Source organism: Coregonus lavaretus, assembly GCF_964263955.1.
Source record: "Coregonus lavaretus genome assembly, chromosome: 15".
NCBI lineage: Eukaryota > Metazoa > Chordata > Actinopteri > Salmoniformes > Salmonidae > Coregonus > Coregonus lavaretus.
In genome coordinates, this window is record NC_140002.1 from 8,067,448 (window position 1) to 8,094,417 (window position 26,970).

General features: G+C 43.7%; 1 protein-coding gene across 2 annotated transcripts; it reads left to right on the top strand.

Moving 5' to 3' along the window:
• The first annotated feature begins 48 nt into the window (after positions 1-48).
• On the top strand, positions 49-26,970 carry LOC311142481 (protein transport protein Sec24A-like). 2 transcript variants are annotated; one of them, XM_084178131.1, is made up of 23 exons: positions 49-442; positions 2,964-3,527; positions 5,544-5,708; positions 6,627-6,701; positions 6,875-7,038; positions 7,333-7,514; positions 7,657-7,759; positions 9,725-9,851; positions 10,122-10,231; positions 10,550-10,662; positions 14,982-15,100; positions 15,397-15,452; positions 15,692-15,898; positions 17,818-17,941; positions 19,148-19,306; positions 19,493-19,666; positions 20,919-21,029; positions 21,773-21,948; positions 22,245-22,382; positions 22,637-22,741; positions 24,058-24,150; positions 24,659-24,762; positions 25,105-26,970. In XM_084178131.1, the coding sequence occupies exons 1-23, from the start codon at positions 382-384 to the stop codon at positions 25,217-25,219; spliced, it is 3,345 nt and encodes a 1,114-aa protein (XP_084034257.1). In that variant the 5' UTR covers positions 49-381; the 3' UTR covers positions 25,220-26,970. The 2 variants fall into 2 exon arrangements, with proteins under 2 accessions (XP_084034257.1, XP_084034256.1); XM_084178130.1 differs by having other exon boundaries at positions 50-442; positions 6,624-6,701.

Genomic DNA, 26,970 nt, shown 5'->3' on the forward strand with positions numbered 1-26,970 from the left:
GTGTACCAACTGCGCATGCTTGAGGAGGTATTACGTTGTTCGTGCTGGGTGGGTGATCCCAACTTCCTGTGCAAGAAGAGAGAAGCAACAGAGATATTAGAGAAAGGAGAGTATCACACGATTATATTGACAAGGCTTACACCCGTAGTTGGACGGGGAACGGTCCCAACCATGGTCTGTGATAGCTAATAAGTCGGCTAATTCACTTTCTTCTTCTTCTTTTTTTTTTTTTTTTTACCTGAAAGCCTGTGGTAAAGACGCTCCGTTAAACAGACAGCTCCCATTGCTAGCTAAACAGCTAGCCGGCTAGCCAAGTAAGACGCAACTAGCTATTCTCCAACCAAGCTTCTTAATTTGATTACGGTCGGTGTCTATTTCAAGATGTCAAGTAACACGGGATTCAACTCTCAGAATGGGCCAGGAGGACAGCCATACGCAAATGGTGAGCAATTTCGCACTAATGTTAGCCAGCTAACGTTACCTCCTCACAACTGTTTGATAGCTAGCTATCTAGCTAACAATATAGGCTTTTACTTTATCCGAATCTGATTTGGCTTGTTAGTGAGATGGCTAGCTAACTACATTAGCTTGCTAATAATGCTAACATAAATTATGGCTAATGTTAGTGGGGCTAATGGTCTCTTACTCCTATCAAGACTGTAGCTAAAAAAAAAACATTGTTCATATTAGCTAGTTATTTGGACATAAGTAATCGCTTTGATTCCCCAACTACGTAACTAGCTAGGATGATCTGGCTTAGCTAGAGTAGGTGACATTTAGTCAGGTATCTCACGTTAGTTAGCTAAACTTGGTTATAGACTAGACTGACACAAATTGCAGCTTACTGACAATTCGCTAGCTTCGCTAACGTTAGCTAGCTGCTAGTGATACCTTGAATGACAGCCTAGCTAACATTAGAAGATGACTACACATTAATTTGTAGTCAGAATAACTCTCAATTGAAGATCAAGTTCAGGGGAGAGACTGATGGTTGTTTTGGTCACGATGATGCTACAAGTTGTCCGTTTTTGAGCTAGCTAGTTTGCTCACTGTAGTTAGCTAGCTAGCTATAGCTAGTTGACTCATATTGTACGTGGAACTAAGATTTGGGTAAATATTTAACCAGAGTAATTCACAAAAAAGATCCTATTAGCTATATCCTTTGAGTCTTGTGATTTGATTGATACCGTGTCCACGACTAGTTGTTTTATAGGGGCTTAGCCTTTGTTTAGGGCTAAACTTTCCTCTCATTTGTTGAGGTTCTTTGGGTATGGGTCGCGTGACTGTTGCGTACTGCGTTGCCATTTCCGAATCACTTGGCTGGTGTCACATAAAATGTAAAATTATAGTTCTAATCGTATTATGCTTTGCTACATCTACTCAGAAGTGAATGACGTACCACAGCGACTTTTTTGTGCTCTACCTCTGTGTGTACATGTGGCACGTTTGGGATGATCCAATTTAGTTGCCAGATATTTTTTTTTTTGTTTAAGTTCAGTAGTATAAACAGACGGGTTTTTGTCTCTCCCTGAATGACATAGTAATTATAAAATATTGTTTGTATGTTTATGTACTGTTTGATAGCTGTTTCGTATCAATAATCTCAGGAGGGAAAGTTAACCATCCAACTGGACTGAATTAGACACTGGCAGTCAAACTCAGTGTTATTTGTACAGTACCAGTAGTACTCATTCTCTTTGTCCATAGATAACCAGGGAGGGTTTTGACTACAGCAGGACAAGTTCTTTATGCTGTTGGGTCTGGCTATTGATGATTTATGATTAAGCTCCCTAGGCCTTCATCTTTTCCTTATCTATGTGTAAGAGGCAATAAAAAGTCTCTACTCCAAGATTGGTTTTTGAACTCTGATCATTCTTGCCAAAGTGGATTTAATCTTGGCTGAATTCATCCTAGTTAATTTACTTTTCCACTTTGTTAAAACAATAGACCCTCGTTAATCAAGAATATCTTCGCTGAGTCCAGGAAATTCCTAGACTTTGCTTTAGGCCTAAACAATGCCCTTATCTAAACAATAGCATATTTTATCAGTGGTCTGTTTGCTGTACAGTAGTGGTAAGAGTTTGACTCCTACACTTGCCTCTGTAATTGGCTGAGCAGTTGTACTCGGCCCAGGCCAGGTTCACTGTGATTGGAGGGAAGCCTTCAACACGACTACTGTGGCCGTCCGGCAGCTTAATGTTGGAGATTTCACCGGTGCTGCCCGGAAAGACAGGGATTATGGGTGTTCATCTTCGCCATTGAGAAGAGTTGTTTTCTAATCCCACCATCTCCACCTGTTTATCCTAGCTAGTATTGTAGCTGAAGACTTCCTGGACATGGGGGGGAATAAATTAGTTACATATCGGGATATTATTTTGCACAAGTTGGGTGTACCTGCACCAAACCATCTTTTTAAATAGCGAGCTAATTTGTTTTCAGCACTTTTATTTCCGTGACTGATCAAAACTTGTTTTCTCATGGCTCTCTCTTGTCCCTTTGCAGCAGACATATGGTGAGCAATATGTTTGGAACATCGACTCGCAATGAAATCACAGTATCGAATCGCAATGAAATCACAGTATAGAATCGTAATACATATCGTATCGGAACCTAAGTATCGTGAAAATATTGTATCGGGAGGTCCTTGGCAATTCCCAGCCCGACTGCATTTAGCCTAATATTTCTGCTGCTCTCAAAGTTATCTAGCCCAAATCCTTCTTCAGAGCCAAAAACTGTTGTAGGCCTAGTCAATCAATACTGCCAGGCAGTTCTAGTTCTAGTAATGAAACATTGTTTTAAAAATGAGATTTTCTCATCTTTTTTTTATTAACTGGAAGGCAAATGAGGCAGTCAGCTATTACTATAGTCATGGGACATTCACATGGGATGTCAGTGAGGTGCTGTAATTTATGTCAAACTCTGGTCTGGAATCTAATCTCTGTCGTCATGAACCTGTCTTCCAGGTCCCTTACAGAATCCAGCAGTGCTGCAGCCACCAGGACCGGGTTACAACATGTCCCACCAGCCTCCATACAACCCAATGCAAGCCAAGGGCCCCATGCCGCCTGGCACTGGACTCTATAACTCTGGGCCCTACCAGCCCATCCCACCAGTCAGCTCTTACCAGGCCCCTCCAGGTCAGCCCATGTTAAACAGGCCTCCTATGGGACCTCCCCAGCCCATGACCCCCCCCCAGTCCACCAGCCCTTGCCCAGGCCCCAGGATGCCCCCAGCGCATGCCACCCCTCCACCTGTGTCTGCTAACAGCTACTACCAGCACCCCCCAGCCTGGCAGTATGGGGCCCTTCCACCGATGGGAGCTCCTCCACCAATTGGGGCGCCGCCTCCTATGGCCACGCCTCCCCTCGCGTTTGTGGGTAATCACGTGACCTCCTCGCCTAGCCCGGCACCACCCCAGGCCACCTCGGCGGGGTACAGCGCAGCGCCTTCTCCTGTCTTCAACAACGCCATGCAATCCCCGGGGCCTTCCCTGCCTCCCACCTCCCTCCACAGATACACCCACGAAGGTAAAACACAGTGCAGAAGGGAGCAGTCCAACGGCTCCATGATTAACACACTGTTACATATGCTACAGCAGTTTGACTTTCTATGATGAAAAACACTTAGACATTATGATGTTATGACATTGACTGGTGGTTTGACTGTGTAGTGACACTCCATATCGGGATTAACAACCGTGAAATGCTAGGTCACTATGATGTCACAGGGAAGCGCCTGAAGTGTTCTAGCAAGCTGATGTTGGAAGTGGACATTGCCCCCTGCTGCCGCTCCCACACACACACCGATCCAATTGGCTGCACATATCTCCTTGGCAGACACTCTTGAATAGTTGTCCAGGGACCAAAGGAGAGTTCCAGTAACCCCTGGTGATATACATATCCACCACCAATATCAAATAAAAAACAGATTTTATTGCTGCATGCGCTGAATACCACAGGTGTAGACTTTACCATGAAATGCTTGATTACGAACCTTTCCCAACGATGCAGTTAAACAAATAAATAATACAAAATACAAGTACTAACACAAGGAATAAAATACACAAGAATGGAGCTATATACAGGGAGTACCAGATCAATGTGCAGAGGTCTGAGGTATTTGAGGTAGATATGAACATGAAGGCAGGGTAAAGTGACTAGACATCTGGAGAGATGAGTGTAAGAACGGAGCAGCAGCATGTGGGTGCGCGGGCTTCAGTCATTTTGGTCATTTATATTGGAATAACGTTTTAAAAAAATCTATTCATATATATAGTATTCATTTTTTTAATATCGGTGTCCATATTGTCGATGAGTTTCTAGTAGATAGACCATATGGTTCAAGAGAAAATAGCCTAATGAATGAAAATAGCGTCTAATAAACAGTGGCATTATTTTCAATTAACTCTGCAGCTTTTCCAAATATTGACTTTTTTCACAACTGCCTCCAGTTTGACAGCAAAACAAAGACAACAAAGACATATTGACATAGAAAAATATGTCTGTCAAAAACCCCTCATATTAAACGCCAATGGTATTCACTAAATTTATGGTTTATATTTAGGATTATGTTTTCCACCGCTTATATTTGGTCAGAAGCCATCGGTGATTCATGAATGATGATCAAGGGCATTATGCCACAATAATGTGGTGTAAGAAATACCACATGATCAGTAATCAAAGATTACTCCTTGATGCCTGGTTTTTAATATGATTCACTCCAATCTGGCCAGTTGACAATTTTCATTCAAATTGATTTGTTGCCATGATTTGATGATGACTGAATATTTTTTCATACTCACAATATCTGAATGACAGATCTTTGCTGTTGGAAGAATAGTTCACTCTTGTCTGAAATGCCACAGTCAGTGTAGTCTCTAGTCACTGGGGTTCATTGACATTAGCTAACTCTGGGTCTGCAGCATCAGCTGTTGTGGGACTCGTCACCTCCAGTGTAGGGATATAATGTTACTCTCCTCAGAGGGGCCTATTTTCCTCTTATGCATGATAGTCCCCATACCATATATACGGTATACTCCATTTTTCAAGACTAATTGGTTTTTTGACCAATCATATCAGATCTTTTTCAGAGCTGATCTGATTGGTCAAAAGACTAATTAGTGAAAAGAAAATCAGAATTGGGCTGCCTGTGTAAATACAGCCATAGGATACATTGTCATGATATGCATCAGGATTCATCATGATGTAGCCTATAGGTGCCAGTTTTATTGTCTTGATTTTATTTTATTAGGATCTCTTTTAGTCCTCATTTGGACTAATCTTCCAAGCTTCCTTAAATATTAAAATACAATAAAATACAATGTCTTAGGTTAGCCTCGACCAAGCCTTTGTACAGTGTGATGTATGGGCTAGCAGCAGAAGACTGTGTATGAGCCACTTCTGTAAATATACAATTGTCATGTTGACATTTTGGACAAGGTTTGTGTTGTAGAGGGTTGTGATAGGATACTGTATAATACATTTAATATGTGTGGCTAAAGATCCTGAATGATGTGATGTTGAACTGTTGTTGTGGTTGTCCAGGCTCTGACCCTCCTCCAAAGAACCCCATGGCTCCTCACACATACCAGCCAGGTATGGCAGCACCTTACGGCCACCCACCTGCAGGACCCCCACCCTCTATGAGACCCACTCCACCCCCCATGGGCAATGCTACCCCTCCCCTTCCCTTTGGCCCCGAGACTGATGGTAAGGAAATATCACTTCTGGGACCATATTTATACAACATCTCAGCGCAAGAGTGCTGATCCAAGTTCAGTTTTGTATTTTAAATCATAATGAATAAGAGGGTAACCTGATCCTAGATCAGCACTCCTACTCAGAGACATTTGTTTTGATCCTCTCATCTAACAATATGTTGTTGTTTACCTTGGTCTTTGAAGCATCCACAGATATTTATTGTGGTTTATTTGTTGTAAATGGATGTTTTTTTTTGGGGGGGGGTATCCCAGAGTATCTCCAACAGCCACCCTTTGGGTCTCACTGCCATCTCTTTCCTCCTACCATGCCAGCTCAGTGTGGGAGTGATGCTAGTGATGATGATGCCCACACTGAGTGCGACAACCAGGAGAATGATATTGAGTGTCCAGGTGTGGTTTAGTCACTATCAGTGTTGTGTGGTCCCTGTGTAGTTTTGATGAGATCATATTTGATCTGTCATGTCCTCTGTTAGATTATTAGTATGGTTTCTCAAAGGACGAAAAGGCCTACGGAACTTCCATGGATCTTTCAGATATTCAGTGTTTACGTTTGACACTTTCTAAGTTGTCTTAGTTTTTGCCATTATTACATTTTAGTGACCTCATGGGTATCACATTTTTCATCACATTGTGTCTTACTGTCTTTCATAGTGACTGTGAATTATGTGCATTGAAGATGCAATTCCTACATTTTCTCTACCTTGTGGCAATAAAACAAAGTAGAACCACAACTGACCTGAAACATCAAACAAAAACATGTATGCTAATTCCTAAGTTATTTTCCATAAACTAAACCGACAGATAGCGCCTTTTTCAAGTGCTTTCACAAAAGTAGCGGAATGTTTTTGTTGTTGTTGTTTTTATCCATCCTGAACTGACCGACTATGGAATCTTTGCACTGTAGCAGGACACATACCCACACCTGGTAATGGCGCTCAAGTTCCCAACCGCTTTGATCACTTGGAGACAGGCCCTAAAATGGGTAAGGCTGCTACTACACCATAGTTTCATCAGAAATGAATGACTAATGTGACATTTAATGAATGACTAATGTGACATTTAATGAATGACTAATGTGCCATTTTAGTCCCCTATATGTACTGCTAGCAACACTCAGAACTGACATGAGGCCTGTTTTGGTGCTTGTCCCTATAGCTGTCCCACTCCCGCCCCAGCAGCCGGGCCCCCCTGCTCGACACATGGGTCTGTCCTACCCCTCTCTACCCCCAGGGTACCAGAACACCTCCGCCTCCCCCATGCACCATCCCATGCATGCCCCGACGCAGCCTTACAGCCATGCGCCTCAGTCATACCAGCAGGTAAGACACAAGACTGTGCTCTCTGCTTTCTCAAACCAAATCCAAATCTAACAGTACATCGCTGAATCTTCTCTATTATATACATTTAGAGCTTAGCTCTTGTCTGATCACGTGAACCCTTACAGACATTTTAAAATGAACTCTGAATGTTGAAATAGGACATGTATAGACTGTTTATAAATATTGAAACTTAACAGGGATGCGTCCCAAATGGCACCCTATTCCTTATAGTGCACTGCTTTTGACCTTCGTTCATTGTACTCACCACTGTACTGTCCTATGTTTCCTCCCCAGCCCTCTGCAGGTCCATCCCAGCTGAGCCCCTCCCTAGCTGGGTTGAGTCTGCAGTCCCAGACCCCTGAGGCCCTGAGGGTGGTCAACCTGCTGCAGGAGAGGAACCTGCTCCCCCCGGGCCCCTTCACCCCTCCTACGCCCTGCCTGCCCAAGGACCTGCAGAAAATCAACTGCCACCCAGAGTGAGTGGTAGTTTTTCTGGCAGTGTTTTTCAACATCAACCCCCTCCACAATGTTGAATATTGTAAAAAGTGTTCATGTACTTTAACTATAAAATGTACTGGTTTAGACCTGTTGTGTTTCTCTCGCCTCCTCTCACTACAGGGTCTTCCGGAGTACCCTGACTAGCATCCCCCAGACCCAGTCTCTGTTAAATAAAGCCAAGCTTCCACTCGGCTTGCTGCTCCACCCCTTCAAAGATCTCTCGGTATGACATTGCCCACTATCTCCCAACATGCAAAACACTCCTAACCCTCAGTAGACTCTTCCTAGTACCAATCCCACTTCTGATAAAAGATAGAAGAATACATACAGTGAGGGGAAAAAAGTATTTGATCCCCTGCTGATTTTGTACGTTTGCCAACTGACAAAGACATTATCAGTCTATAATTTTAATGGTAGGTTTATTTGAACAGTGAGAGACAGAATAACAACAACAAAAATCCAAAAAAACGCATGTCAAAAATGTTATACATTGATTTGCATTTTAATGAGGGAAATAAGTATTTGACCCCTCTGCAAAACATGACTTAGTACTTGGTGGCAAAACCCTTGTTGGCAATCAGAGGTCAGTCATTTCTTGTAGTTGGCCACCAGGTTTGCACATATCTCAGGAGGGATTTTGTCCCATTCCTCTTTGCAGATCTTCTCCAAGTCATTAAGGTTTCGAGGCTGACCTTTGGCAACTCGAACCTTCAGCTCCCTCCACAGATTTTCTATGGGATTAAGGTCTGGAGACTGGCTAGGCCACTCCAGGACCTTAATGTGCTTCTTCTTGAGCCACTCCTTTGTTGCCTTGGCCGTGTGTTTTGGGTCATTGTCATGCTGGAATACCCATCCACGACCCATTTTCAATGCCCTGGCTGAGGGAAGGAGGTTCTCACCCAAGATTTGACGGTACATGGCCCCGTCCATCGTCCCTTTGATGCGGTGAAGTTGTCCTGTCCCCTTAGCAGAAAAACACCCCCAAAGCATAATGTTTCCACCTCCATGTTTGACGGTGGGGATGGTGTTCTTGGGGTCATAGGCAGCATTCCTCCTCCTCCAAACACGGCGAGTTGAGTTAATGCCAAAGAGCTCGATTTTGGTCTCATCTGACCACAACACTTTCACCCAGTTCTCCTCTGAATCATTCAGATGTTCATTGGCAAACTTCAGACGGGCCTGTATATGTGCTTTCTTGAGCAGGGTGACCTTGCGGGCGCTGCAGGATTTCAGTCCTTCACGGCGTAGTGTGTTACCAATTGTTTTCTTGGTGACTATAGTCCCAGCTGCCTTGAGATCATTGACAAGATCCTCCCGCTGATTCCTCACCGTTGTCATGATCATTGCAACTCCACAAGGTGTTCTTGCATGGAGCCCCAGGCCGAGGGAGATTGACAGTTCTTTTGTGTTTCTTCCATTTGTGAATAATCGCACCAACTGTTGTCACCTTCTCACCAAGCTGCTTGGCGATGGTCTTGTAGCCCATTCCAGCCTTGTGTAGGTCTACAATCTTGTCCCTGACATCCTTGGAGAGCTCTTTGGTCTTGGCCATGGTGGAGAGTTTGGAATCTGATTGATTGATTGCTTCTGTGGACAGGTGTCTTTTATACATGTAACAAACTGAGATTAGGAGCACTCCCTTTAAGAGTGTGCTCCTAATCTCAGCTCGTTACCTGTATAAAAGACACCTGAGAGCCAGAAATCTTTCTGATTGAGAGGGGGTCAAATACTTATTTCCCTCATTAAAATGCAAATCAATTTCTAACATTTTTGACATGCGTTTTTCTGGATTTTGTTGTTGTTATTCTGTCTCTCACTGTTCAAATAAACCTACCATTAAAATTATCGACTGATCATTTCTTTGTCAGTGGGAAAACTTACAAAATCAGCAGGGGATCAAATACTTTTTTCCCTCACTGTATAGCCTAGAATAAATGTGTATTTAATCTGCTTAATTTAATGTTCCTTTGTAATTTGATGTTTCTCATTTGTGTGGAACTTGGCATTGACGATTGTCATAGCCTAACATGTCCTGTCTTAATGGTTTGATTTGTCTGTGAACTGCAGCAACTAGCTGTATGAAGTTTTATTCTTCAAGAATCAATGGTTACATTTTTTATATTTTTTAAATGATGTACCAATCCCAGATTGCCCTTTTTTAATTGTTTGGTTTGTCTGTACACTGCAGCAACTGCCTGTGGTCACCTCCAGCACTATAGTGAGGTGTCGTTCCTGCAGGACGTATATCAACCCCTTTGTGACCTTCCTGGACCAGAGGAGATGGAAGTGTAACCTGTGCTACCGGGTCAATGACGGTAAGGACCACAGCCACCAAGCTCATCTTAAATGACACCCTGTCTATTCCCCATATATTGCACTACTTTTGACCAGCTCCAATGTTCATTAAAAACAAACACTTGTTTTAAGTGAGAAGTTAGGCTGGAAAAGGAATTCACTACCAAGGTTTTCCAGCACATAGCTTTGACCTAAACGTCCAGAATATCACTCACCTGATGACTGTAGTGACGGACAAGCCCAGTACTGTTCTTTTCTGACTGATGATAACCTCCATGTTTGTTGTGCAGTTCCAGAGGAGTTCATGTACAACCCAGTTAGCAGATCGTACGGAGAGCCACACAAAAGACCTGAGGTCCAGAACGCCACCATCGAGTTCATCGCACCCTCAGAATACATGGTAAATACACATTATATAGTCTTAAGAGTTATTGTCTATTTAAAGCAACTCATTGCATGTTATTTTGCCTGGAAATATATGTTAAATGGCTACATTTCCCCCCCTTTTATCTGCTAGCTAAATACAGATGAAATGTGCAGTCTTCCACTGCTGCCGTGTTCATAGTGATTCCATCAGGCTTTGACTCCATGGATTTGTTTTCCTGGAGTTGTTTATCTAGGAAGCATTTGCACGTTTTGTTAGAATGTGATAGTGTGTGGTGTGTATCAGTGTTTGTGTTAGTCTTTGTATTGATGGTGTGAAACCTGTCATCCTCAGCTGAGACCCCCCCAGCCTGCCGTTTACCTCTTCGTGCTGGATGTATCCCACAACGCCGTGGAAACTGGATACCTAGATGTCGTCTGTCAGTCACTGCTGGAGAACATCAATGCGTATGTATACATCAGTTACAGACCGAGGGTGCTTCCCAAATGGCACCCTATTCCCTATATAGTGCACTACTTTTGACCAGAACCCTATGGAAGCCATTGGGATGCAGATGAAATACAGTCCTGGGATAATGTCCACAGCCCTGACAGGATGGTTCATTACTTATTGTCTCTATCTGTATTGTCCTATTAAGCTATGTAATAACATTTTCTATACTGATCAATACTAGCTAGCTTAAAGGCTTCAGTTTAACCTCAGATAGCCCTAAAACTATGTTTATTTATTGGTTTTTCATTGGACAATATACAAAATGTAGCCAATAATATTAATAACATGTCAACAGTGATTCAGACACAGAAATACAATTACTTACAGAAGTATTGAGAGAGAGAAAAACAATGTAGATTTTAACTGAACCGCACCACACACATCAGTGTGTCCTGTGAGTATATGAACCGCACCACACACATCAGTGTGTCCTGTGAGTATATGAACCCCACCACACACATCAGTGTGTCGTCCTGTGAGTATCTGAACCGCACCACACACATCAGTGTGTCCTGTGAGTATCTGAACCGCACCACACACATCAGTGTGTCCTGTGAGTATCTGAACCGCACCACACACATCAGTGTGTCCTGTGAGTATATGAACCGCACCACACACATCAGTGTGTCCTGTGAGTATCTGAACCGCACCACACACATCAGTGTGTCCTGTGAGTATCTGAACCGCACCTCACACATCAGTGTGTCCTGTGAGTATCTGAACCGCACCACACACATCAGTGTGTCCTGTGAGTATCTGAACCGCACCACACACATCAGTGTGTCCTGTGAGTATCTGAACCGCACCACACACATCAGTGTGTCCTGTGAGTATCTGAACCCCACCACACACATCAGTGTGTCCTGTGAGTATCTGAACCGCACCTCACACATCAGTGTGTCCTGTGAGTATCTGAACCCCACCACACACATCAGTGTGTCCTGTGAGTATCTGAACCCCACCACACACATCAGTGTGTCCTGTGAGTATCTGAACCGCACCACACACATCAGTGTGTCCTGTGAGTATCTGAACCCCACCACACACATCAGTGTGTCCTGTGAGTATCTGAACCCCACCACACACATCAGTGTGTCCTGTGAGTATCTGAACCGCACCACACACATCAGTGTGTCCTGTGAGTATCTGAACCGCACCACACACATCAGTGTGTCCTGTGAGTATCTGAACCGCACCACACACATCAGTGTGTCCTGTGAGTATCTGAACCCCACCACACACATCAGTGTGTCCTGTGAGTATCTGAACCGCACCACACACATCAGTGTGTCCTGTGAGTATCTGAACCGCACCACACACATCAGTGTGTCGTCCTGTGAGTATCTGAACCGCACCTCACACATCAGTGTGTCCTGTGAGTATCTGAACCGCACCACACACATCAGTGTGTCCTGTGAGTATCTGAACCGCACCACACACATCAGTGTGTCCTGTGAGTATCTGAACCGCACCACACACATCAGTGTGTCCTGTGAGTATCTGAACCGCACCACACACATCAGTGTGTCCTGTGAGTATCTGAACCGCACCACACACATCAGTGTGTCCTGTGAGTATCTGAACCGCACCACACACATCAGTGTGTCCTGTGAGTATCTGAACCCCACCTCACACATCAGTGTGTCCTGTGAGTATCTGAACCGCACCACACACATCAGTGTGTCCTGTGAGTATCTGAACCCCACCTCACACATCAGTGTGTCCTGTGAGTATCTGAACCCCACCTCACACATCAGTGTGTCCTGTGAGTATCTGAACCGCACCACACACATCAGTGTGTCCTGTGAGTATCTGAACCCCACCTCACACATCAGTGTGTCCTGTGAGTATCTGAACCGCACCTCACACATCAGTGTGTCCTGTGAGTATCTGAACCCCACCACACACATCAGTGTGTCCTGTGAGTATCTGAACCCCACCACACACATCAGTGTGTCCTGTGAGTATCTGAACCCCACCTCACACATCAGTGTGTCCTGTGAGTATCTGAACCGCACCACACACATCAGTGTGTCCTGTGAGTATCTGAACCGCACCACACACATCAGTGTGTCCTGTGAGTATCTGAACCCCACCACACACATCAGTGTGTCCTGTGAGTATCTGAACCCCACCACACACATCAGTGTGTCCTGTGAGTATCTGAACCGCACCACACACATCAGTGTGTCCTGTGAGTATCTGAACCGCACCACACACATCAGTGTGTCCTGTGAGTATCTGATCCGCACCACACACATCAGTGTGTCCTGTGAGTATCTGAACCGCACCACACACATCAGTGTGTCCTGTGAGTATCTGAACCGCACCACACACATCAGTGTGTCCTGTGAGTATCTGAACCGCACCACACACATCAGTGTGTCCTGTGAGTATATGAACCGCACCACACACATCAGTGTGTCCTGTGAGTATCTGAACCCCACCACACACATCAGTGTGTCCTGTGAGTATCTGAACACATCAGTGTGTCCTGTGAGTATCTGAACCCCACCACACACATCAGTGTGTCCTGTGAGTATCTGAACCCCACCACACACATCAGTGTGTCCTGTGAGTATCTGAACCGCACCACACACATCAGTGTGTCCTGTGAGTATCTGAACCGCACCACACACATCAGTGTGTCCTGTGAGTATATGAACCGCACCACACACATCAGTGTGTCCTGTGAGTATCTGAACCGCACCACACACATCAGTGTGTCCTGTGAGTATCTGAACCCCACCACACACATCAGTGTGTCCTGTGAGTATCTGAACACATCAGTGTGTCCTGTGAGTATCTGAACACATCAGTGTGTCCTGTGAGTATCTGAACACATCAGTGTGTCCTGTGAGTATCTGAACACATCAGTGTGTCCTGTGAGTATCTGAACACATCAGTGTGTCCTGTGAGTATCTGAACCGCACCACACACATCAGTGTGTCCTGTGAGTATCTGAACCCCACCACACACATCAGTGTGTCCTGTGAGTATCTGAACACATCAGTGTGTCCTGTGAGTATCTGAACACATCAGTGTGTCCTGTGAGTATCTGAACACATCAGTGTGTCCTGTGAGTATCTTAACACATCAGTGTGTCCTGTGAGTATCTGAACACATCAGTGTGTCCTGTGAGTATCTGAACACATCAGTGTGTCCTGTGAGTATCTGAACACATCAGTGTGTCCTGTGAGTATCTGAACACATCAGTGTGTCCTGTGAGTATCTGAACACATCAGTGTGTCCTGTGAGTATCTGAACACATCAGTGTGTCCTGTGAGTATCTGAACACATCAGTGTGTCCTGTGAGTATCTGAACACATCAGTGTGTCCTGTGAGTATCTGAACACATCAGTGTGTCCTGTGAGTATCTGAACACATCAGTGTGTCCTGTGAGTATCTGAACACATCAGTGTGTCCTGTGAGTATCTGAACACATCAGTGTGTCCTGTGAGTATATGAACACATCAGTGTGTCCTGTGAGTATATGAACACATCAGTGTGTCCTGTGAGTATATGAACACATCAGTGTGTCCTGTGAGTATATGAACACATCAGTGTGTCCTGTGAGTATATGAACACATCAGTGTGTCCTGTGAGTATATGAACACATCAGTGTGTCCTGTGAGTATCTGAACACATCAGTGTGTCCTGTGAGTATCTGAACACATCAGTGTGTCCTGTGAGTATCTGAACACATCAGTGTGTCCTGTGAGTATCTGAACACATCAGTGTGTCCTGTGAGTATCTGAACACATCAGTGTGTCCTGTGAGTATCTGAACACATCAGTGTGTCCTGTGAGTATCTGAACACATCAGTGTGTCCTGTGAGTATCTGAACACATCAGTGTGTCCTGTGAGTATCTGAACACATCAGTGTGTCCTGTGAGTATCTGAACACATCAGTGTGTCCTGTGAGTATCTGAACACATCAGTGTGTCCTGTGAGTATCTGAACACATCAGTGTGTCCTGTGAGTATCTGAACACATCAGTGTGTCCTGTGAGTATCTGAACACATCAGTGTGTCCTGTGAGTATCTGAACACATCAGTGTGTCCTGTGAGTATCTGAACACATCAGTGTGTCCTGTGAGTATCTGAACACATCAGTGTGTCCTGTGAGTATCTGAACACATCAGTGTGTCCTGTGAGTATCTGAACACATCAGTGTGTCCTGTGAGTATCTGAACACATCAGTGTGTTCTGTGAGTATCTGAACACATCAGTGTGTCCTGTGAGTATCAGCTGACTGACCATGTGTGTTCCAGGCTCCCTGGAGACTCCAGGACAAAGATTGGCTTCATCACCTTTGACAGCACCATCCACTTCTACAACCTCCAGGAGGGCCTGGCCCAACCACAGATGCTCATTGTCTCTGACATTGAAGGTGAGAGAGGAGCAAGGGCTTACAAGCTTTGTCATTAGAGTAATTCACTGTCTAGAAATGCTTAGGAAAATGAGGAAGGTCCACACTCAGTATTTGCAGTGAAAGAAAGGAAAATGTATTCATTATTTTGTGACAAATGCATCGCCCAATCATCAGTGTCTTAAGTTGTGACGACATAGAAAACACCGTAGAAATAGGGCTACAAAATAAATGGTGCTGTAATGCTGTACTTTTAAAGTATTCAACAGGTTGAAATGGTCTAATGGTCTTCTATGCTGTTTATTCCTTTCTTCCAGATATATTTTTACCAACACCAGACAGCCTTTTAGTGAACCTCAATGAATGCAAGGAGGTAAGGAGCCCTTAAAACTATTCCTGAGCATATTCCCTAATATTCTCCAGAGACAGGCACTCTCAATACAACATTTCAAAAGAAAATGTTACGAGTCCAATCTGTCAAACTACTCACAACAACATTGCGAAAATCCATCAAAAGACACATTCACATTGGGTAATTTTTTTTGCCTGAACCTCTCTTACGCTCTGTTTTGCATTACAAAACTTTATAGATTTTTTTTTTTTTTTTTACAGCTGGTGCAGGATCTGCTGAAGAGCCTGCCCCAGATGTTTGGCAAGACCATGGAGACCCAGTCTGCTCTGGGCCCGGCCCTGCAGGCAGCCTTCAAGCTGCTGTCGGCCACCGGGGGGCGCGTGTCCGTCTTCCAGACACAGCTGCCCAACCTGGGCGTGGGGGCCCTCAAGTCCAGAGAGGACCCCAACCAGAGAGCTTCAGCCAAGGTAGGGACTAGCGAGAGCCTGGGTCACATTGGTTTATACATTTTGTATCCCAAATGGCACCCTACTACCTATATAGTGGACTACTTTGTAGGGCCCATAGATCCCATATGTAGGAAATAGGGTGCCATTTGCTGTACATTTCTATTTTAATTACTTGGTAAAGAGAATTACAGTGGGGGAAAAAAGTATTTAGTCAGCCACCAATTGTGCAAGTTCTCCCACTTAAAAAGATGAGAGGCCTGTAATTTTCATCATAGGTACACGTCAACTATGACCGACAAATTGAGAATTTCTTTCTCCAGAAAATCACATTGTAGGATTTTTAATGAATTTATTTGCAAATTATGGTGGAAAATAAGTATTTGGTCACCTAGAAACAAGCAAGATTTCTGGCTCTCACAGACCTGTAACTTCTTCTTTAAGAGGCTCCTCTGTCCTCCACTCGTTACCTATATTAATGGCACCTGTTTGAACTTGTTATCAGTATAAAAGACACATGTCCACAACCTCAAACAGTCACACTCCAAACTCCACTATGGCCAAGACCAAAGAGCTGTCAAAGGACACCAGAAACAAAATTGTAGACCTGCACCAGGCTGGGAAGACTGAATCTGCAATAGGTAAGCAGCTTGGTTTGAAGAAATCAACTGTGGGAGCAATTATTAGGAAATGGAAGACATACAAGACCACTGATAATCTCCCTCGATCTGGGGCTCCACGCAAGATCTCACCCCGTGGGGTCAAAATTATCACAAGAACGGTGAGCAAGAATCCCAGAACCACACGGGGGGACCTAGTGAATGACCTGCAGAGAGCTGGGACCAATTTAACAAAGCCTACCATCAGTAACACACTACGCCGCCATGGACTCAAATCCTGCAGTGCCAGACGTGTCCCCCTGCTTAAGCCAGTACATGTCCAGGCCCGTCTGAAGTTTGCTAGAGTGCATTTGGATGATCCAGAAGAGGATTGGGAGAATGTCATATGGTCAGATGAAACCAAAATAGAACTTTTTGGTAAAAACTCAACTTGTCGTGTTTGGAGGACAAAGAATGCTGAGTTGCATCTAAAGAACACCATACCTACTGTGAAGCATGGGGGTGGAAACATCATGCTTTGGGGCTGTTTTTCTGCAAAGGGACCAGGACGACTGATCCGTGTAAAGGAAAGAATGAACGGGGCCATGTATCGTGAGATTTTGAGTGAAAACCTCCTTCCATCAGCAAGGGCATTGAAGATGAAACGTGGCTGGGTCTTTCAGCATGACAATAATCCCAAACACACCGCCTGGGCAACAAAGGAGTGGCTTCGTAAGAAGCATTTCAAGGTCCTGGAGTGGCCTAGCCAGTCTCCAGATCTCAACCCCATAGAAAATATTTGGAGGGAGTTGAAAGTCCGTGTTGCCCAGCGACAGCCCCAAAACATCACTGCTCTAGAGGAGATCTGCATGGAGGAATGGGCCAAAATACCAGCAACAGTGTGTGAAAACCTTGTGAAGACTTACAGAAAACGTTTGACCTGTGTCATTGCCAACAAAGGGTATATAACAAAGTATTGAGAAACTTTTGTTATTGACCAAATACTTAATTTCCACCATAATTTGCAAATAAATTCATAAAAAATCCTACAATGTGATTTTCTGGATTTTTTTTTCTAATTTTGTCTGTCATAGTTGACGTGGACCTATGATGAAAATTACAGGCCTCTCTCATATTTTTAAGTGGGAGAACTTGCACAATTGGTGGCTGACTAAATACTTTTTCCCCCCACTGTATGCAGTGTGCACATCTGTTCTGCAGTGGCGGTTGAAACTTGATATCTTTATCTCAATACAGTTCAGAAATTTTTTATGCATAATATACTCATTCTTTTTTAGAAATGTTCTGTGGTGCTCATTGTGTTGTGTGGTGATTCCCCAGGACATCCAGAACCTGTCTCCTGCCACAGACTTCTATAAGAAGCTGGCCCTGGACTGTTCAGGACAGCAGGTGGCTGTAGACCTGTTCCTACTGAGCACCCAGTACTGTGACCTGGCCTCTTTAGGTGAGCGGTGCCTTCTGACTCAAACATCTGAACTTCAATGTGTTATTATTAACAAAGTTACCTTATTTCAGCAGCCAGCAGTGCTCTGTATGTGTGTCTCTGATGTTGCTGTATACGTCTGAACAAAAATATAAATGCAATATTTAAAGTGTTGGACCCATGTTTCATGACCTGAAATAAAAGGTCCCAGAAATGTTGCATATGCACAAAAAGCTTATATCTCTCAAATTTTCATCTCTCAATCAATCATTACACAGGTGCACCTTGTGCTGGGGACAATAAAAGGCCACTCTAAAATGTGTAGTTTTGTCACACAACACAATGCCACAGATGTCTCAAGTTTCGAGGGAGCGTGCAATTGGCATGAATGCCACCAGAGCTGTTGCCAGAGAATCGCATGTAAATTTCTCTACCATAAGCCACCAACAATGTCGTTTTGGAGAATTTGGCAGTACGTCCAACCAGCCTCACAACCGCAGACCACGTGTAACCACGCCAGTCCAGGACCTCCACATCCGGCTTCTTCACCTGTGGGATCATCTGAGACCGGCCACCCAGACAGCTGATGAAACTGGGGGTTTGCACAACCGAATAATTTCTGCAGAAACTGTCTCAGGGAAACTCATCTGCATGCTTGTCGTCCTCACCAGGGTCTTTACCTGACTGCAGTTTGGCGTTGTAACCGACTTCAGTGGGCAAATGCTCACCTTCGATGGCCACTGGCACGCTAGAGAAGTGTGCTCTTCACGGATGAATCCCGGCTTCAACTGTACCGGGCATATGGCGGCGTGTGGGCAAGCGGTTTGCTGATGTCAACGTTGTGAACAGAGTGCCCCATGGTGGCGGTGGGGTTATGGTATGGGCAGGCATAAGCTACGGACAACGAACGCAATTTGCATTTTATTGATGGCAATTTGAATGCCCAGAGATACCGTGATAAGAGGCCCATTGTCTTGCCATTCATCCGCCGCCTTCACTTCGTGTTTCAGCATGATAATGCACGGCCCTAATGAATTTATTTCAATTGACTGATTTTCTTATATGAAGTGTAACTCAGTAAAATCTTTGAAATTGTTGTTGCGTTTTTATTTTTGTTCAATGTACATTTATTCAAATGCCACAAATGATAAGGCCCTTCGTATAGAACATCGTACTATACGATTAATGTGTAATCTCTGCTTCATCTTCTGTCTCTCCTCCCGTCAGCTTGCATATCCAGGTACTCAGCAGGAAGTGTGTACTATTACCCCTCCTACCAGCAGCAGCACAACCCAGCTGGGGTTGAGTGCTTCCAGAAGGATCTCAAGAGGTACCTTACCAGGAAGATTGGCTTGGAGGCCGTAATGAGGATCCGCTGCACTAAAGGTAACAAGTCATCACTCAATACTTTTTCACTATGAAGATTGCCTTGTATTATGTTATTTCACGTGGAAAAACTGTCAGATTAAATGTATTTAACTCAAATCTCTCTGACCTACTTCTATATCTATTTTGTATGTTGATTATTGTGAAAAGAAAATGTTCAACTCTGACCCCTCAACTTCCATGCAGGTTTGTCCATCCACACGTTCCATGGGAATTTCTTTGTGCGCTCCACGGATCTGCTGTCCCTGCCCAACGTGAACCCAGACGCGGGCTTCGCTGTGCAGATGTCCATTGAGGAGAACCTGGTGGACATGCAGTCCGTCTCCTTCCAGGCTGCGCTGCTCTACACATCCAGCAAAGGTACACTGTCTGGAGCTCCTGTGATGGGGGGCTCTGAGATGGTGTAGGGAGCTTTACCATAAAAAGATGAGCTGTGTTTGAATACTCATACTAACCGTACTATTTGTGACGTACATTGAGTATGTAGTATGCTTATAGGTCATAGTATGGATATAGTTAGTATGCCAAAAGTTCCCTGATGTCGTACTATATTCACCAAAATACGAAGTATACAAGAAGTGGACACTATTTCCGTGCTTTTAGGGCCCATAATGCAATTCTTCAGAAAATGGGCGTAGCTTCACAACATTTTCAGATTGGAAGATAATTGTGGAAAATATGCAGCCGAAGTCCGACGAGAGCCGATACAAATTCATGATTTAACTAATTATGACAGATGTTGAGCAATGTAATAAAGTAATTACTTTTCAGATAAGTTATGTTGGCTGACAATTTGTTAGCTAATCTAGCCTTATGAACCACATATCATATCATTACAGCAGTTGCTTGTATGTACCGGTATGTTAGCTAGCTACCTAACGTTAGTTGGCTACTAATACATCGAACTTGCTAGTATATTAACTATATGCTATCTAACTAACTACTCAACGTTTATTGACTTGATTATTCATGTCATGCTTAGCTGTGGTATAGTTGTTGTGCGTTCTCAATGGACATTGTTAATGAAGTCGTAAGATGTCTAGCTAGTATTTGAAATGCTAACAAGCTAGCAAGAAGTTGCATAGCAACAGCATCAACTTCCGGTAGACGGGCAAAGCGCTAGCACACTCAACTGAAAGGATACCGTTTGTTTACAGTAAATAAAAATGAACTAATAGTATGTAGTGTATATGTTCATTAAGTATGTTGTATACAGTATGTTAGTATGAGTATTCGAACACAGCTATTGTCATTCTTTTTCTGTGGGATTTACTTGGTTTAGACTCACTGGCTGTGTCCCAAATAGCACCCTATTCCATACATAGTGTACTACTTTTTACCAGGACTCAAAAGGCTCTTGTCAAGAAAAGTGTACTATATAGAGAATAGGATGCCATTTGGGACTCAGCCTCACTGTTTGTAAACATGAACCATGAACGAGTGCGATGGAACACTTTTTATAATGGATACTGAAATTTGAAAATGTTATTTCTTTCTGAAGGGCAATTTAGTTTAATTTTATTTGTTGCCTTTCTGGACAAATATTATATTTCCGATGCATACCAATTGTAACGCTGAAATAATAACTTGTTGCTTGGTGTTGTTTCTACAGGAGAGAGAAGAATTCGAGTCCACACCATGTGTTTGCCTGTTGTCAACTCCCTGTCCGACATCTTTGCTGGGGCTGATGTCCAGGCTATCACTGGTCTGCTGGCTAGCATGGGTAGGTAGTTCCTGGGATGCAGTCTTGGTGTAGTTATTAAATGCATGTTTATTTCCATTACGTACCAGGTCCCATCATCCTGTGATCTTTAATGTCTCATAGTGAGAACAGGCTTGTCATTCACACAGTGCCATAGCTGCCTCATTTGCAAGGACAGATGGTCATGGGTGATGTCAGATGGTTGCCTGATTACCGTGACCTTTGTTGAATCCAAGTGGCTAAATCAAACTGACTGAAGACTAATCTTCATATAATGTATTAGAGGTTTTATTCATTCTATTCAGTCACTGATGAAATGTAATTCTTCTAAATGTTATTCGGTCACACTTTATTTGGATAGTCTGGAAAGTCCATCTGTAGAAGCTCTACAGATAAGCAACTGCTTGCTAAGGTTAGAGTTAGGTTTAGAATAAGGGTTAGGGTAAGGGCTAAGTTCAGGGTTAGTAGATAGTCCATCTGTAGATGCTCTACAGACTATCCAAATATTGTTTTTCTAAAGAGAATTTACTGTAATATGAGGTACTGTTATTGCTGGTTTACCCTGATATAAAGCAACAAGAAATAATAATATGCCATTTAGCAGAAATGATTGAACCCAATGGTTGCTTTTTGTAATGAATGCCATGACTGCAAACATGTAATGTACAATCATGTAACTTGTGAATCCCGATCCCTGAGGTAAAAATGTAGCTGAGAGTTTTGAATTCAATGCCCTGTTCCTGATGTGTGTCCTCTCCCTCTAGCTGTGGATCGCTCGGTGACGGCCAGTTTGAGTGACGCCCGAGACGCGATGACCAACGCTTCCATCGACTCTCTGACGTCCTACCGCACCTCTGTGCTCACCATCCAGCAGCCTGGCCTCCTGGCCCCCGCCTGCCTCAGGCTGTTCCCTCTTTACATCCTGGCCCTGCTCAAACAGGTACACTACCCACCCACTCTTTCCCTGGCTAGTCCCCTGGAAATCTACAGCTTCATCCCAAATGTCACCCTGTTCCCTGTTTAGTGCACTACTTTTGACCAGGGCCCATTGGGCTCTGGTCAAAAGTAGTGTACAATATAGGGAACAGGGTGCCATGTGGGATGAAACCTACTTCCCATTGGGATTTCAACTGTAGTTATAATACAACTCGGCATGGCATAAGTCTTGGAACAGAACCCTTGGCACCCTTTGTGCTGCTTTGCTCATATGTTGTTTTTATTCCCTGTGGTCCACAGAAAGCCTTCAGAACGGGAACAAGCACCAGGCTGGACGACCGTGTGTTTGCTATGTGTCAGCTGAAGTACCAGCCTCTGGCATACGTCATGCTGATGATCCACCCAGCGCTGTACCGTGTGGACGACCTGACTGACGAGGTGAGGGCGAGGGGAAACACTGTTCACACCAGAGCATAGATAATGATAATAAAAGAAGAGCAATTTTTTTCTGTACACTCTTATAGTTTATCACCTCTTATACACTCAGATCATTTATAAAAAAGATAGAACACCGATATTTAGGTCTATGGTTCTGCTTCCATCTGACTTGTGGATATATTGCATTTTTCCTGTTTTATTAACCTAGCTTCTCTCCCCTCTTTCCTCCTCCTCTCCTTCCACCCCCTCCACAGGGAGCCCTGAACATCAGTGAGCGTGCCATCCCCCAGCCCAGAGTCCAGCAGCTGTCTGTGGAGAAGCTGAGCAGAGAGGGGGCCTTCCTCATGGATGCTGGCTCGGTTAGTAGCATGACCATGATGATGATGATGTACACTATATATACAGCAGTATGTGGACACCGCTGCAAATTAGTGGATTCGGCTATTTCAGCCACACCCATTGCTGACAGGTGTATAAAATCGAGCACACAGCCATGCAATCTCCATAGACAAACATTGACAGTAGAATGGCCTTACTGAAGAGCTCAGTGACTTTCAACGTGGCACAGTCATAGGATGCCACCTTTCCAACAAGTCAGTTCGTAACATTTCTGCCCTGCTAGAGCTGCCCTGGTCAACTGTAAGTGCTGTTATTGTGAAGTGGAAACGTCTAGGAGCAACAACGGCTCAGCCGCGAAGTGGTAGGCCACACAAGCTCACAGAACGGGACCGCTGAGTGCGGAAGCATGTAGCGCGTAAAAATGGTCTATCGAGTTCCAAACTGCCTCTGGAAGCAATGTCAGCACAAGAACTGTTCGTCGGGAGCTTCATGAAATGGGTTTCCATGGCCGAGTAGCCGCACACAAGCCTAAGATCACCATACGCAATGCCAAGTGTTGGCTGGAGTGGTGTAAAGCTCGCCGCCATTGGACTCTGGAGCAGTGGAAACGCGTTCTCTTGAGTGATGAATCACGCTTCACCATCTGGCAGTCCGACGGACGAATCTGGGTTTGGCAGATGCCAGGAGAACGCTACCTGTCCCAATGCATAGTGCCAACTGTAAAGTTTGGTGGGGCTGTTTTTCATGGTTCGGGCTAGGCCCATTAGTTCCAGTGAAGGGAAATCTTAACGCTACAGCATACAATTACATTCTAGATTATTCTGTGCTTCCAACTTTGTGGCAACAGTTTTGGGAAGGCCCTTTCCTGTTTCAGCATGACAATGCCCCTGTGCACAAAGCGAGGTCCATACAGAAAGTTTGTTGAGATCGGTGTGGATGAACTTGACTGGCCTGCACAGAGCCCTGACCTCTAGTGGAAAGCATTCCCAGAAGAGTGGAGGCTGTTGTAGCAGCAAAGGGAGGATTAACTCCATATTAATGCCTATGATTTTAGAATGAAATGTTGGATGAGCAGGTGTCCACATACTTTTGGTAATGTAGTGTATTTATTTGTTAGGGACAACTACAATGAAAGCATTGACACATTGAATCATCAACCGTAAGATGCATTGCACCATCATGCTTTAGCTTGCGCTAATTTGCATGATGATGATTATTGAGGAATCATTTTTCTGTCATTTGGCATACAAAATAGATAGACTTACTACAACATCTACAGTGGATTCTTCTCAACAAACAGACAGATGGATAACATGAACACAATGTTCTCCAACAGGTGATCTATCTCTGGATCGGAAGAAACTGCAACCCCAACTTCCTCACGCAAGTCCTCGGGGTCCCAAACTACGCTGCTGTGCCTCAGAACATGGTAAGGAACCTAAGTACCTGCTCCCCCTTTAACGGTCTCTCTTAGCCCATCTCCCCTGCTCCTGACAAGGTTCTGTATCGCTTACCAGGACCTCTGTGTATTATACTGTATAATAAACCGGGTGGTTCGAGCCCTGAATGCCGATTGGCTGAAAGCTGTGGTATATCAGACAGTATACCATGGGTATGACAAAAAAGTACAATTTACTGTTCTAATTACATTGGTAACCAGTTTTTTATAATAGCAGTAAGGCGCCTCGGGTTTGTGGTATATGGCCAGTATACCACAGCTAACGGCTGTATCCAGGAACTCTGCATTGTCGTGCTTAAGAACAGCCTTTAGACTTGGTATATTGGCCATATACCACTTAATTCACGTGTTGGTTGTATCTTTTGTTTATGACTTACATTGTACTATGTATTTATATTGCAGTATAATGCTGTGCTGTTTAAAACTGATTTCCTGAAAGGGAGACCATGAAGATATAATTATGTGTTGTATCTCCCAGAACATTCTCCCAGAGTTGGACACTGCAGAGTCCCAGAGAACCAGAGCGTTTGTTGGCTGGCTGAGGGAACAGAGGCCCTTCTTCCCCATCCTGCATGTCATCAGGTAGGCAGTAGTAACACTGTTGTGGCTCTACTAGATGAAGTCACTGGGGGAGTTCAGAGGCTATGTCTGCATTCCAAATGGCACCCTATTCCCTTTATAGTTCACTACAGGGCCTGTAGAACTCTGGTCAAAAGTAGTGCACTGTATAGGGAATAGGGGGCCATTTGGTTAAGTTTGAAGCCCAAAATAAAATGAGAAGTATTAAGATCAGGTTGAACTCATTGACAACGTGTTGACAGCCTACAGAGTTTTGCTGACCTGTCAAACGACTCAGAGTTCAATTCCGCAGTAGACGATGTGTAAATTTTGTGGATCCAACCTTCCTTTTCTGTTCCTTTCCAGGGATGAGAGCCCACTGAAAGCCAGCTTTATGCAGAACATGATTGAGGATCGGACAGAGTCAGCCTTGTCTTACTATGAGTTTTTACTCCACGTCCAACAGCAAGTCTCCAAGTAAACGCAGCTTATGGAGTCAGCCCTGGGAACACTGACAGGATGTGCATCAGTGTGTGAACGAACGGTGGGAGGATTGAACCTGTCAGGAACGGCTGCCTCACAGCACCTTCAGTTGTGGCGCACTATTTTTGTGTGTCTATCATTGCCTTTCCGAAAGATTGCCCCCCCCCCCATCTGCATACTTTCTCTCAAACAGATCAAACTTTGTGTGGTAAGCAGGACTTGGACAGAGGCAGCTAGGCGAATTCAGATTTTGCTGCTGATTTGGCTCTTTTTCCAGCTGGAACATCTTGTTGAGACCAGGGAATCCATGACACGATATTATGTACGTCAATGATTGAAAAGATGCTTTCTAAGAGAGACATCTTTTCAGATTCAGTTCTGGCTATTGATGTGAAGTCTTTTTGTTCAAAAAGCACAGTTGTATTTGTTAATAAAGTAATATATGCATCATGCTAAAGGCCATGTTGGAGGAGTATCGCCTACCCTCGAGGACTGTTATTATTGGATGTCACCTTATGCATAAGAACACAGTATCTCAGCTACGATGATGATAATAATCTACCGATTATTGGTACAGGACAGAAGTGTGCTTTTATTTTGGTTGTTATTATTGTGTTGAACAAATCTCTAGGCTTAATGTAAAGTAAAATGTAGACGTAGGTGAACAGAGCTCGTTATAATTTCCTGCTTTGAATGTTGTTGACTAAGGGCAGTTCCACGGTAACAGAGTGACACTGAGACTCACATTTTTCACTTTAAAATGTATTTTAAACAAAAACCAGTGATTGCAAAGTTAAACAAACCATACAACTCTATGCACAATGACTGTTACCGTGGAATTGGAATTGCCCCTAAGCAATGGAACGCCGTCTCATCTCTTGGGTCTGGTCTGTCCTTCAAAGACTCTCTCACTCACCCACCCTTTCCCCCCTCTCTTTCTCTCCTCATGGACATTCAAAACAACTCTGAAGATGTCGCTTTTTAAAATACTTTTTTTTAGTTTAACTTATGAGATTCCCGACCTGATTAAATACTATAATTGCCTTGTATGGGAACTTACTTTTTATTATTAAACCTCTGTTTAAATACAGACACAATATATGAAATATTTTAATATAATAGGATATGGGAAATTCTTTAACACAGACATAACAAAGCCATTGTGATCTTTTAATCATGCTTATTGATACTTCTATATTGAAAAGACTACATTATAATGGTAAAGAATTGTTGATTTTAGTATGAACATATGAAGGTGAAATGACGCTAAGAAAATAAAATGTTTGGGACTTTTTAAACGTAGTTGTGGTTTGTACCATGGATGGGCAGGGTACGATTAAAATGGATGTTGTCTCGAATGGTATGCCTTTTTGTCCAAGGTCCTTTAATTCTATTCATCTGATCAAGCCATGAACTGTGATTGATCAATTTGAAGAAAGACGTTCAACAACAGGTTGAAACTGAGTTGAAAACAGTCCTTGTGGATGTTGTTTCAAAGCCTAACAACGAAATGGACAGTGCTTTCTAAGGTGATGATTAATTCAAAACATCCATATACATATTAGAGCTTATGCATAGCATAGGCCTATATATGAGCCCACCCTGAAAAAAAACCCTGAATTAAAATAATTTTGCCATTATATAATACATAGCCTACTGCATATTACGCATGGCAGAAAAACTGATTTAAGAGGTCTTTGGTGCATATTTGGTCTAGCCTGTACTCAAATTAAACAAATTCTAGTAATC

Coding starts and splice junctions, on each gene's coding strand:
- LOC311142481 (XM_084178130.1), top strand. CDS start 382: ATGTCAAGTAACACGGGATTCAACTCTCAGAATGGGCCAGGAGGACAG. Junction 15,453..15,691: donor ACCTCAATGAATGCAAGGAG/GTAAGGAGCCCT, acceptor TTTTTTTTACAG/CTGGTGCAGGATCTGCTGAA. Junction 19,667..20,918: donor GCTCTACACATCCAGCAAAG/GTACACTGTCTG, acceptor TTGTTTCTACAG/GAGAGAGAAGAATTCGAGTC.